Source organism: Quercus robur, chromosome 5 (assembly GCF_932294415.1).
Source record: "Quercus robur chromosome 5, dhQueRobu3.1, whole genome shotgun sequence".
NCBI classification, from domain to species: Eukaryota; Viridiplantae; Streptophyta; class Magnoliopsida; order Fagales; family Fagaceae; genus Quercus; species Quercus robur.
In genome coordinates this window covers 39,146,995-39,161,239 of record NC_065538.1, presented here as the reverse complement: position 1 = coordinate 39,161,239, position 14,245 = coordinate 39,146,995, and the positions used below count along the sequence as shown (strand labels likewise).

Genomic DNA, 14,245 nt, shown 5'->3' with positions numbered 1-14,245 from the left:
AAATCGCAACAAATGTTTAATTTGAAAAAATAATAAAAAACAAAGGCGAACTTTGGCAATGAAAAATTACTAAAATTTATTTATTTATTTTTGGTAGTAAGAAGTTTAATTATTTAATCTCTAATCATATTATTGGATAATTTTTACTTCATTTTAGACATATTATGACCCAAGAGGTATAAACCAATTGTAGGCTCATGCAGTTATATAACAAGTAAACTATGGGTTAATTTAAGATTAACTTAGGGTTCTCTAATATATAATCTCCAAATTAAGATCATTGTAAATTGAAGAGTTTAATATAAAAAATGTAGAAGTTAAGAACTTCATGTTATGCACGTAGGCCATAATTAAGACAAAACCACATGTTATTGCTTGCTCTATTCACTTTTCTCTCTTTCAAACTCTCAATCATTCAACAACTTTAACATTTCATAAGGATTTCCGGAAAATGAAGCATTCACTACAACTAAAATTATTGGGAGTTTATTAAGAGATTCGGAAAGCCACTTGCATGCTAGATATGAGAACTTTCTTCTGCACCCACGAAAAGGAAGATGTCATTTTTGCCTAGACGTACTATAGGGCAACACTCTCTATACTGAGGAGTGATCTCTATGTAATTACACATAACAAGCTAGAAAACTAAGACCAAAATCTTTTGGGAGAGCAACAGAGACAATCCGCTGTAAGTTTTGATTTAACGAGCAGCTGGTGGAGATTCTCCTTGGAGAAAGGCTGAGAAAAATGCCAATGAGTCGCTTGGTTTGAAGCAAGGTACTGCATGGCCAGGTCCTCTAAACGTTGCAAAAGTAAGTCCCTCGTATTCTTGGAACCAACCACTGACCTGAACCAAATAACATTCCATTCCATATTGATTAGTACTTAAAAGGTACCAAAAATCCTGTTAATATTTATTACTATTACAACCATGAATTTTGTACTGCATCAAATAGCGAGCTCATGTTATAAGTACTCTAAGCAAGAGTTAATGGAACTCAGCATGTAAATGCAGTACTTACGAATAATTCTTACTATACGTAGGTATCAAAGTGACGTCACAATTCACAAGAATGAAGAGTGTTCAATTGAAAACAGGAATGTATCATACTTGCACTCTCTTTGTGAAACACTCTAGTTTTCCTCTTTGTTCCAAGATATAAACTGTGGACTAGTGGAGTATTGGAATACCTTAAAGACTTCCTAAATAGCAAAATATGGTTTCTCACTTAGATGTAACTCTATATATACAATATTTATATTTTCAAACCTAGCGTCCACATTTTTTTTTAAAATGTTCATATTTAACACATGATACTGATGATGTGTATGGAGAGTGTACATTAAGGAATTTGAGATAACCAATGCCCATTTACTTTTAAATAAGTGCAAATAAAATAGAGTTGTATATTAAGATAAGATATTATCTATGTCAGGATTAGTTGTTAAAATGGAAAATAAAATTGTATTTTAATGTAGTAATTGCCATATTCTGAATCTTGATGATTACCTCTTTCTGGTGGTACCAAGGCCTCCATGCCTTGGTGATGAGTAGTCCCAGGGCACTTAAGCTGTATCTTGTAGACAATACAGGAACTCTTCCATCTGTGTCTCCACTGAGCCACCCACAAAGGAATACCATAAGATTGATAAATATGTTATCATCACAATCTCTAGAAAATAATATACGGTAGCTAGGAAACTTATACCTGTAGACCCATATTCTAAGTCCTGCTGTAATTAGCTTCTTGTATATAGGAAGGACAGATGGTTTTGAGTCTGACCACTTGTCAAATATATTCATACTACAGCCAAAATTTTAGAAAAAAAATGTTCAGTTTGTATCATGAAAATCATATTAAAAAATTTCTTGGCCGCTTCTTTTTATTAGAAAGTTAAAGACTTGCTTCAAGTTTCTTTTAGATCAGGGAACTTCAAACAAAGGCAAACGAAATGTTAACAATTAATAGAAAATGCATTACTTGCAGATGCTCCAGTTCTTTAGCTGGTGACCATCACTAACATGTAGAGCCTTCTGAACATCTGGTCTGTTGTAGAATGTCTTAGCATATTCATCAAGGCATGGATCGTAACCACCCATGATTCTTGGCATCTTTTAAACAAAATCCATCACCATCATCTATTTATTCAATCAACTCGCAACACTTTGAATGAAATTAATGTGCAACATGGGAGGCAATATGGAGAATCATATATATTTTGAGGACAACCTTTTCCCTTACATGATTAAAATTAGATTAAATGAGGCTCTTATGGTATGTTTCAAATAATTTTATATGGTGTGACGATACTCTATACATGATTAGATTCAAAGAATAAAATATCAATTAATTATTTCCTAACATGTATATAAACCAAATTATTAAAGTTGGAACCTAAACATGTTCTTGAGATCAATTCTACATAGACAATACTCTAAGTGAGGTGTAATCACTCTAAACTTTCATTTCAAAATGAAATGATGATTAGTGCCTGTTGATTTTATAAAAGAGTATTTTCCGTTGTACATAAATTGATTTCCAATAAACGCGAAAATGAATTATGTATTATTCCTCACCATCTTAGATGTGCGCTTCATCATGACTTGAATTGATTTGTTATCTGAATCAGCTGAATTGCCAGTACAGACTGAGGTGTAGAGGCTATAGATATCAATCTCCTTATACTGTTTGAGTACTTCATCAATGGCTTCACTACAATCATTGTTGCTCCATGTATCATTAACGTTAAAATCACAGCTTGATTTGATTATTTTATGAGTCTCATCCGATATCACAGCATGACTCCAAGCATAATCCACTAGACCTCTCCAGTCCTCAGCATCAGATGTTTCAGGATTACCCAACTGTACTTTGAGAAAGGGATTAGTTGTGTACTTTGGTTTCCAATCATGGAAAAATAGGATGCATAGTGTAAAATTTTAGTACAGTTCCTTTTGTGTAATATATTATATTTCCTAAACAAATTCAAAGTACATAGTTGCATTGAATTTAATTATCCTTAAAAATATATATTACTATTAGTATTTTACAAGTCAATGTAACTATATGTTCAAATTTAATTGAGAAACCTAATATACTGCACCTAATCACTTAATAAACTATACCTAAGTTTTACCTAGATTTGAACATATTAATTAATTTTATTATTGTCTAGGACCATACCAAAATACCCTTGAGATCGATATAAAGAAAAGGATCTTTGTTCTTGTCATGGATGAGCTCAGCAAGTTCTGGAACGTATTTTCCTGTGAATGTGGAGAGTGTGAGTATTTGATAGGAATTCAGTTAAGATAAGAACAATAAACATTTATGAGAGTTAAAATACCTGCATAGCTTTCTCCAGCAATATAGAAGGTTTGCGTTCTATATGAAGGGAACTTGAGGAACCACTTGTGGAGGAAGATATATGCATCATTTGCTATAAAAATTAGTCATAGAACGTACAACCAAAATGATCAGGAGCCCTCGAAGTATTTGCAGAACAAGATTTTGTAACGTAAAACTTACAAAAAGGAGAAAAGTTGCATGTACTGCATAAAAATAATCAAGCAATTATAAACTAAAAGTTTTTAAATAACATTAGTATGTGCTAGTTTTTAAGAAAAAAATGTATCAAACGTGCATAAAATATATTTAAATAGAGAGTGTACTAATTTTTAGAAAAAATGTTTCTCTGATAGTTTTTTTTATTTTTTTATTTTGTTGAATTACAATTTTAACCCATTTTTTATTTGTTAAGAATAAGGATTATCTAATTAGATTAGAGATATTTTTTTTTTTATATTTTTTGAAGTTATAACTAACTTTCTGAATCTTCTTAATATACAGAAATAAACTTATATAGTGGCATCTTCAATCTCTCATAAATAAAAGGTGAGTGCATTCATTTCACTTGATAAACTATCACATGTCTTAATATTTTAAACTGTTATAAGAAATACTATATTAAATTTAATCATTATTTTAACAATATTTACCTATAAAAATAAACAGAGCTCATGAGCACTAGAATTTGTATGGTCCTTACCTGTAAATTCATCTCCCAAATTAATGTAATCACTAGTTGTATTCGAGTATGAAAAACCGACCCCAACAGGAGATTCCAGGAATAATATGTTGGCTTCTGTATCATGAGACATTAATAATTCTTAACATGACATTTTAATAGCTTATTGCTACCCTTAATTAATTAAATTAATTAATGGAGTACTAAATAGTGGTTCATAGTGCTATCGTACAAGTATCTATATATTATGCATTAAAATATTTGTGTGACAAAACTTTTACAAGAAAAGAATGATTTCTCCTACTTGTGTTCCATGAGTAGGGATTATATTTAAGTCCATTTCCATGCGTATCCACTAGAAAAGGACCAATCTCTTGTGTTGCTCCATATCCCACAGAAGAGCACCCGGGCCCTGTAAAGGGAAAGCATCTTGTCACCTTAGCAGAGAACATAAAACGAAGTGCCAAACAAAATCATAGATTTAAACTTCCAGGATAGGTTCTCTCAAAAAAAAGAAAAAAAAGAAGAAGTAAAAAGAATTCCCACTAAGATATTTATATAATACTTTGAAGTAATTCTTTATTAACAATGATTTGTTTATATAGAAAATTTCCATTAACATGTGCCAGCAATTTTTTGTAGAGAGAGAGAGAGAGAGAGAGAGAGAATGGGCTTTTGCCCTTTTTAAAAAAAAAAAATCCAGCATTTTGCCCAATTTTCTAAACTAATTAGGAAAATGTCACTTTTTTGAAACTCGATTTTCTTAAAATCGAGTTTAAAAAAAAAAATTCTGGAGCCATATAGTGATGTTTTAAGAACCTATAGTGGCGTTTTGGAACTCGAGCTCCATGAACTTAAGTTCCATGCAATAAGCTCCTTAAAACGTCACTATAGGTTTTTTAAAATGCCATTATAGGACTTAACTCGATTTTGAGAAAATCGAGTTTCAAAAGAGGGGCATTTTCCGAATTAGTTTGGAAAATGGGGCAAAATGCTGAATTGTTTGATAGAAAGGAGCAAAGGCCAATTTTGTCCATAGCCAGGTGGATTTGGTCAAAAGATTTTGTACTGTAAAGGATACTCAAAACTAATTGCAATTTGCTTGACGAGGAAGGTTCTCCACATAAGATAGTAAGTAATGGAACCCCTAGATCATATTTTATCTTAATGTTTCTTCGTACAATCATACAAACCTCCCAATAAGGTCTATAGGCAACCGTGGCATTCTACCTTCACCGATTTTAATGACTGACAAAGATGATCTAGCTAGGACATAATTAAATAAAAAACAAGGATTTATAAAGCTGTACATAAACAAATTAAGTTACCTAAGAAGAAAAAGATAAAGCAAAGTGTCAAACAGACAATTACTATATATGCTTACCTCCATTAAGCCACAGCACTAATGGTCTTTCATCAGCCTGAGTCGTGGCCTCATAGAACCAGTAAAAGAGTGCCCTTCCCTTTGTTTCATTTACACTGACATAGCCAGCGTAGTGCTTGAAGTTTACATTAGGCTGGCCGGGCAAGCCAGTTACAAGATCCCCATTCCCTTCTGAGGTAATTTTTTTCCCACTACTACTACTACTCCATTTCCAATGTCTAAAACACACAACAGGCTCCATTATTATCGATAGGAGAAGAAGAAGAAGAGCCAGAGTGTGGAGAATTGTCTTTTTTAATGCAAAATCCATATTGGATCGATTTGGAAGCACACCAAATAAATATTTATATACATAGACAGCTTTCACACCACAGGATGAACACAAGCAGAGCAACATATCCAATATTTATACCCATATATTGGAGAGGCAAACTAAACTAGCATTCACTTAATAAACTAAACTAGATATGATATGATAGTAGTCCTACATGGCAACTTCTTTTTTCTGTTTGGCATTCGGTTAGGCAAAGCCTATGGGCGGGCTATGGCATATGATATCTGATGTGGATTTAGGCCAGCTTCTATAATATAATAATATTCTAATTGCGTGAACAGGGTTGGGTTGAGTTTTTGAGTGGGACCTCCATCATTTCTTGTGTGGGTGGTTAAAATATAATTGGAATGCTCTAAATAAATATATTGTTGGGTTAAAATAAATTGAACCCCAACAAATTAATTAATTATCCAAGTTAATTAATTAGGTTCAATTACATGTAATAGCATGGCAGTACAAACAAATCACCAAAATATTTAAATGCAGCGGAAAATAAATTTGACATAGGTGATTTGTTTACGAATGGGGAAAACCATCGAGGCAAAACCCCACCGGGTGATTTTAAGGTCACCACTTCCAAGAATTCACTATTATCAATCACAAGCGGTTACAAATATGAGGAATCTTACCAAACTCTTTGGTTTATACCGAAATACCAACCTATAGTTAAACCCCTACCCTAATACCCAATTGGACTTGTATTGTAGCGGCAATTTTTCCCTTGATACAAGAATCCCAGTACATGACTAACCAATGTGCACGGATCCTAGTACGTGATTAAGACCAGCAACTTGAAGAAGATGTTCACTACAAAGTTCTTTAGTTCATCAACGATGAAGATTAGTAAGTTCCTTGGTTACAAAACCCTTGGCGTAAAGACGTAGTAGCTTCTTCAGAGAGAATAATGAACTAAGTCACTTTTTGCATATGTTCTCCTTGTATAATGTCTTTTAAAATAAGCCTTATATATGTATAGGGTTGTGAGAAAAGAACCCTACAGATACATGTCAGCTAGGGCCAAAAATCAGATTTGGAAATTCTGATTTCGTAGATCTCGACAGATTCAGCTTCTATCAAGCTTCGTTCCTAAATCTTGATAGACATTGTTTCCGTCGAGGTATTTGTCGAGCTTTAATGAACATCACTTCTTCACTTGCTTCTTGGTCAAATCTTCATAGCTTTAACACTTGACTTGAACAAAATGTTTCTTAAAGTCTTAAACCCATCATAGATTTACCTAATTACAAGTAAAGTGTATTTTGTCAAAAGATTAGTCAATTACATAAAATGTCTCTAACAATCTCTCCCTTTGGCAATCCATGACAAAACTACAACAAAACAAATAATCATGAGAGAAGTCTTAAATCATTAAACTCATAACCATTTGTTGTATTACAAAGTAAATCCATCCCTACTACAAACTCTTGAAAAACTTTGCAAGAAAAGAGTTCACAGCATGATAGATTTTCACAACCTGTTTTTTTGAAACATAAACAAAACTCATCAATGCATCATATGAGAAACAGAAATAAGGATTGTGTACATAATGAAACATGTGTATAAAGATAGAAAAGAAACAACACATGTGGAGGTAGGTGAAGAAAAACATACATCATCATCATATATGAAAGAAATAAAGTACAATGTACGTAATAAAATGGTCACAAGACCGGTATACAAGAGGCTAATGTAAATAAAGAAGAAAAGAAAATACATAAAGTCTTCACTACATCCTTCAAAACTATATACACTCCCCCTATCAAAAATGTCCTATACTAACTCTCCCCCTAAATACAAGACTACTCACAAACCCAAAACTACTCCCCCTTTTTTTCACGAATGACAAAGGGTAAGTCATTGAGAGGTCGTCATCTCATCATCATCGTAAGAGTCAGCATCATCCTCATCATCATCATCAGTGTCATCATCAGGCGAGGCCTCTAGAGAAGGAGAGGGAGAAGGAGCAAGACCAGCCATGTGAGACGCTGGTGGACAATGCGGCCTACTCGGGTGTTCATCTTATACATCTTATTAGTGAGATAGTCAAGACGACCACCAAAGTTAGCTTGCATCTGTTGAAGCTGCTCCATAATGGCCTCGAGGGTCACACCACCAGCCGCAGAGGAAGAAGGAGTGGAGGTAGAAGAAGTTGAGGAAGAGGGTGGAACGGTAGAAGTTGCAGGATCGGTTGTCTCCACTCGTGACCACTTTGGTCGAAGTTGAGCCTCACTCCACTGGATAGAACCAGTGCTGATGGCACCCATGATGGTGAAAAGAGGAGAGAGAGGAATAGGAATGGAGAAGTGCTGAAGGATCTGTGTGATAGCTGAAGGAAAGATGAGCTAATCATGGGTAGCAGTGTCCTGATACACATCTATGACAGATGCGATGAAGTGAGAGGGAAAGTCGATGGTAGGATCCTCCATCAAGGAAAGAAGAAAATGAGCATGAGGCTTAATGATGGAGTTATAGTGAGACAATGGCATGAGAGTGAATGTCATCACCATGTTAAGGAATCTTAGGCCTTTTGCAAAACCCAAGCGTGCGGTGTTGAGCTTACCACCCTAAACTGAAGGAGTCCCACAGAAGTGGGAGATGAGTTTGTCTTTAGACACAATCCGAAGACAATCACAACCAGGGTAGTCAGGATGTGCCACCCTAGGGACGCGTAGTACCTCGGATATAAGATTCGGAGTAACTACGATACATGTACCTCTGAATGTAGAAACAAACTGAGGCACAGAGGTATTGATGCCATGTATGTTGGAGAAAACTCCTGAATAAACATGATGGGACAACGCACAGGTTTCTTATAGAGAGATTCCTATCCCTGAGTTTGAATGACATCGGGTAGTGTAGTGTTGGAAAAATCCGACAAAATGACCTGAAGTTTTGGATGAATGCCATGAGCCTGGAAGTTCTCAAAGAAGTCTGTCTTGGCCTTTTCATCAGGGAACCGAATATGAGAGGTACGAGAGGAAGAGACGAAAAGGATGACTAGGAACCTTGAAGAAGGTTTCGAGCCGGAGTAGATTTGCATTGTTTGGGTGCCATAATGTAGTCTATCCAAGAGAGAGAGAGAGAGAGAGAGAGAGAGAGAGAGAGCAGAACACAACACAACACATGCTTAGAATAGGAAATAAAAGAAAGAACGTATGCATGAAGAATGCATGAACATGTGATGTGCAAAAACTAAAAGCATCATGGGAAAAAACCCAATCCAATCCTATTAGCACTCACATTAATAATCAAGCACACACTTCTAAAATGCATGAAACATAGTTATAATGCAAGGAATATGCAATGCCTAGGTCTACAATGCATGAATACTTGTAGAAAGAGGGATTGAGAAGTCTTACCAAGTGATTTGAGCTTGGATTAGGCCGAGAAAGGAGTGGGTTGATGGATTTTGGTGAGAAAGAGAGGTTTGGATCGAGAGAGAGGAAGATTCTATCAAGGAGAAGTGAGAATGAAATGAACCCAATCGCACCTCACTATATATAGAAAACCACATCTTGATGGATTAAGGATTTATCGGAAATTTGTCGAGCTTTAAATCTTGACAGAAATGAATTTGTCGAAGTGCTATTGATGATCTGTCGACGGCAAAAAGAGTGTCTCGGTGGATCGAGAATCTGTTGAGAATCTATCAAGTAGACAGTAAGCATAGAAATTTGGCTCAATGGATCAAAGAAGTTGTCAAGTAGGAACCCAGAAATCTCGATGGATTGAGAAGCTGTCGAGATGTTATCGAGAAGGTAGAGAGCACAGGAAAATTCCATGATGGACCGAGAATCTTTTGAGGATCTATTGAGAAAGGAGAAAGACAAGCTCGATAGAAAGGAATCTATCGAGGATCTGTCGAGAAGCTGTCGAGCTTGAAGAAAAGGAGTTTTTCAAGGAGGAAAAAACACAAGAAGATAAATACAACAAGCAAGCAACTCAACCAAAGATCCAAAAAACATGTTAAGCTCTCAAAACTCAACTCAACATAGATGCAAAGCATTCATAGATCCAAAAACACACACATACACAGACACACACACACACGCACACTAAACAAGTTTAACCAATTTTATATTTCAAAAACAAGTTAAGACAGTTTAGTGAGCCTCTATTAACACAGATATTCCTTGTGATGGCCAAATCACATTGTACCTGCACATGTATCAAAAGAAGCAAAGAATTTGCGTGTTGTGTGTGAAACATAGCAAGAGTGCACAAGTCTCTCATATTATGAAGATTTGAGATATGAGAAAATCAAATACACTCACACACAATCATAACTACTTGATGGGGACTATCACCTTCGAGGTACATCCTATAACTCTCACATCTCCTAGAAACACACTTGCAACCATATTAAAAGCATTTTGATTCTTTTTGCTTTTATTTTCTTTGCATATTTTTCTTTTCAGCATAGCATGCAAGGGCATATAAGAGAGAGAAGAAATTACCCATTATGTAAACTTAAAAAATCACACTTTTGCTATGACAAAGCATACAAATGTTATAAATGATTGGTGAGTTTTAGTGGTGAGATGGTTATTTTTGCCTTTTTCTTAGGATTTTCTAGTCCTTCCCGTCAAAAAGAGTGATATGAGTATGAGATATAAGAGATAACTTAATCTTACCACAAACACAAGCCACAAAGCTCACTTGCTTAGTTGTGCATAGAAATGCTCATCTAAGCTACAAGAGATACAAAGTTTAGAAATTTTGTTTCAAAGGCCATCCAAGGTACACAAGTACCAATATACAAAACACACATTATTTTTGTATTTTTATGATTTTTCAATTTTTATTTTTATTTTTATGAAAAACAAAATAAAACAAAACTGAAAACAAACAAACAAAAACATGTAAACATACAAGAAAGCAAAGATGTAAACATATAAGACTAGACTGACTCAAAAACAAGAAAGCAAAACAAACAATTAATGCAAAAACATAAAGGGAGAGAAAAAGTGACTGAATCACTTTGATCCTTTTTCTTTCCAAACTTTGGTTTTGGAGGAAGATCCTTTCCTAGAGTTGAACCTTTGTTTCGGAGGTGAAGGAGAAGAATTGAAACTGTTCAAGTTCGAAAGGAACATGAGGGCCTTGAGAAGATTTCCAAGAGGACCCAAAGATGGTGGAATCTGACCTTGACCACCAGATGATAACACACTATTGCTCTATTGAGTGGCTAACCACTTATAGCAATTTGGACGAGTGTGTCCCGAAGCTCCATAGTGAAGACAGAAATGCGGCTTCTTTGTTTTAAGACTACTTATTTTTAGCCTTATTGCTCTTAGGGTTTCTAGTCTCTTTCTTCTCTATCTTAAGGGGTGCTCTTATAATAGATTTGCCTTTGTCTAGATTATTCTCACTAGCTATCTCAGTTTTAGTTTCATTTTTCTCAAGATTTTCATTATTAGCAGGTGAGACAAAAATAGTCTTACTAGAGGAGGCAATATGAGAAGAGTTAGAGAGTTCATACCTCAAGCCAGTTCTATCAAAAGCTGATTTTTGGAGGTTCAACATTTCATTTAGCTTTGCACTGGAAGTCCTCTCCAATTGAGCTTGAACTTGGAACAATTCTGCTTCAAGCTTCTTGGTTCTTTCAGCCAAGAAGTTGTTCTCGAACCTTAGTGCTCCAATGGTTTGATTGTCTTCATCAACCTTTGCAGACAACTCCTCTCGTTCCAGCTCCACTTCTCAATAGACAACCTATACAAGTTCTCATGCTTTTCAAATACCTTGTATAACTTTGCATAGGTTGTATGGATGTCATCCTATTCATCCATCTTCTTGAACTTGGATTCCACTAAATCCTCTTCTTCATTCACTGCTTCTACAATCTCCTGAGTAGGATCCACTGTGGCAGTGAAAGCATTCAAGATTTCGTTGTCATCACTGTCATCTGACTTAGTCTTAGGCTCAGTATCACTCAAGGTAGTAGCAAGAGCCTTGCTTTTCCCAATCGACTTGAGAATGTTGGACATTCTTGTTTCATGTGTCCAAAACCTTGACATCTGAAGCACTTTGGTCCTGAGGGAATAGTATATTGACCACCATCCTTAACATCCTTCTTCCCTCTGTCTTGACTTTTGAATTGAGAAGAACTGGATTGCTTATGGTCCTTGTCAAAACCTTTCACATTGGCATTCTTCATGAACTTCTTGAACTGCCTAGTGATGTAGAACTTCATCTTGGAATCTTCATCATCTGAGGACTCTTTAATCTCATTACTTTTGGCCTTTAGTGCTATATTCTTACTTATGGTTCCTTTCCCAAGTCTAGTCAAACCCAATTCATAGGTTTGCAAGTTGCCAATCAGCTCCGTCAAAGGAATGGTGTCAATGTCCTTTGATTCTTCAATCGCTGTTATCTTAGCATGAAATCTCTCAGGAAAAGATCTAAGCACCTTTCTCACAATCTTGGGCTTGGGAATATGATCACCAAGATTGAATGCTAAGTTCACTATTTCCTTCAGCTTGGCATAGAACTCATCGAACGTCTCATCCTCCTCCATCTTTATCTCCTCAAAGCTAGTTGTGAGCCTTTGGAGCTTTGAATCCTTGATAGCCTTAGTCCCTTCATAGGTTGTCTAGAGGATGGTCCATGCTTCCTTTGCAATTCCAGTTGAGGATATTTTCTTGAACTCTTCATTGAACACTGCACTAAATAGGGCATTCAATGCTCTGTTGTTGAAGTCTGCCATTTTAATCTTGGCCTCATCCCAATCAGCCACCACTTCCTTTGGCTTCACCCAGCCAATTTCCACAGCTTGCTAGACCTTCTTATCTAAAGATTGCAAGAAAGCCCTTATGCGTACTTTCTAGTATGCATAATTAGTGCCATCAAATAAAGGAGGTATAATAAGAGACTATCCTCTATCCATGACAAACAAGGGTCAATGAATCACACAGCAAAGATTAAAACCTAATCAGAGTGTACCTGCTCTAATACCATTTGTTCGGTTAAAATGAATTGACCCCTTGCAAATTAATTAATTAATTACCTAAGTTAATTAATTATGTTCAATTACATGCAAGAGCGTGGCAGCACAAACAAATCACCAAAATAATTAAATGTAGCAGAAAATAAATTTGACATAAGTGATTTGTTTACGAATGAGGAAAACCACCAAGGCAAAACCCCATCGGGTGATTTTAAGGTCACCATTCCCAAGAATCCACTATTATCAATCACAAGCAGTTACGAGTATAATGAATCTTACCAAACCCTTTGGCCTATCGCAAAATACCAACCTATAGTTCAACCTTCACTCCAATAACTAATTGGACTTGTATTGTAGTGGCAATCTTTTCCTTGGTGCACGAATCCCAGTACGTGACTAACCAATGTGCATGGATCCTAGTACGTGACGAATCCTAGTACGTGACTAACACCAGCAACTTGAAGAAGATGTTGGCTGCAAAGTTCTTTAGTTCATCAATGATGAAGATTAGGAAGCTCCTTGGTTACAAAACCCTTGGCATAAAGACCCAGTAACTTCTTTAAAGAGAATAATGAACTAGGTCACTTTTTGCATATGTTCTCCTTGTATAACGGCCTTTAAAATAAGCCTTATATATGTATAGGGTTGTGAGAAAAGAAACTCTACACATACATGTCAGCTAGGGCCAAAAATCAGATCTGAAAATTCTGATTTTGTAGATCTCGACAGTTTCAGCTTCTATTAGGCTTTGTTCTTAGGACGCTATTTCTGTTTAAGTATCTGTCAAGCTTTAATGAACAGCTCTTCTTCACTTGTTTCTTCGTCATATCTTCATGGCTTTAACACTTGGCTTGAACAACATGTTTTTTGAAGTCTTAAACCCATCCTAGATCTACCAAATTACAAGTAAAGTGCATTTTGTCAAAGGATTAGCCAATTACATAAAATCTGTCCCTAACATATATTTTCAAATAATTAATGACTTTCACACTATGTTTTCTTATTTACTTTCTTTTCTTCTAGCAGTAGGCACCCCGCCCATGCACTTGTGGTGTGAAAACTTATAAAAGTGCTACCAAATAAAAAAAGAGTTTTGCTTTAGTGAGAATGACATCTCTTGTACAATTGGAATATTATTTTCGACACTTTGAATTTTTCTTGAACACTTGGAGGGTTACTATCATGAAATCGACATCTTTTAGACATTTAGACTTGTTTTGAATACTTGGAGTGTTGGTATCATGAAATTAACTTCTCTTGGACACTTAGAAACAACTCCTTAGAAAATATTTTCGCTCACAACAATATAATAAATAATAAAATTGAATAATTCCTCAAAATATTTTCAAAATTAGATAGAGACCTTATTCACAATCAATACTACCGATTTATGAATCAAATAAAAATAATGTGAAGTCTTTCGAGTGTGAAAACACTAATACTTGTTTAGACCTCCAATTTTAAATTATGGCGTAATTGCTTTCATTCTAACTTATCTAAGTGCGGAACAAGAGTAAAACATTCATAATAAACTAGTAACACTTCTTTAAGC

The 14,245-nt window shown here is 35.3% G+C and overlaps 1 protein-coding gene across 1 annotated transcript; it reads right to left on the bottom strand.

Moving 5' to 3' along the window:
* Positions 1–366: 366 nt before the first annotated feature.
* LOC126725888 (serine carboxypeptidase-like 31) lies at positions 367–5,812 on the bottom strand. Its single transcript, XM_050430896.1, has 10 exons — positions 5,414–5,812; positions 4,334–4,441; positions 4,051–4,146; positions 3,349–3,441; positions 3,186–3,268; positions 2,579–2,866; positions 1,983–2,113; positions 1,710–1,805; positions 1,511–1,616; positions 367–847 (listed from the first exon to the last, which is right to left on the bottom strand). The coding sequence occupies exons 1-10, from the start codon at positions 5,808–5,810 to the stop codon at positions 701–703; spliced, it is 1,545 nt and encodes a 514-aa protein (XP_050286853.1). The 5' UTR covers positions 5,811–5,812; the 3' UTR covers positions 367–700.
* Positions 5,813–14,245: the final 8,433 nt, after the last annotated feature.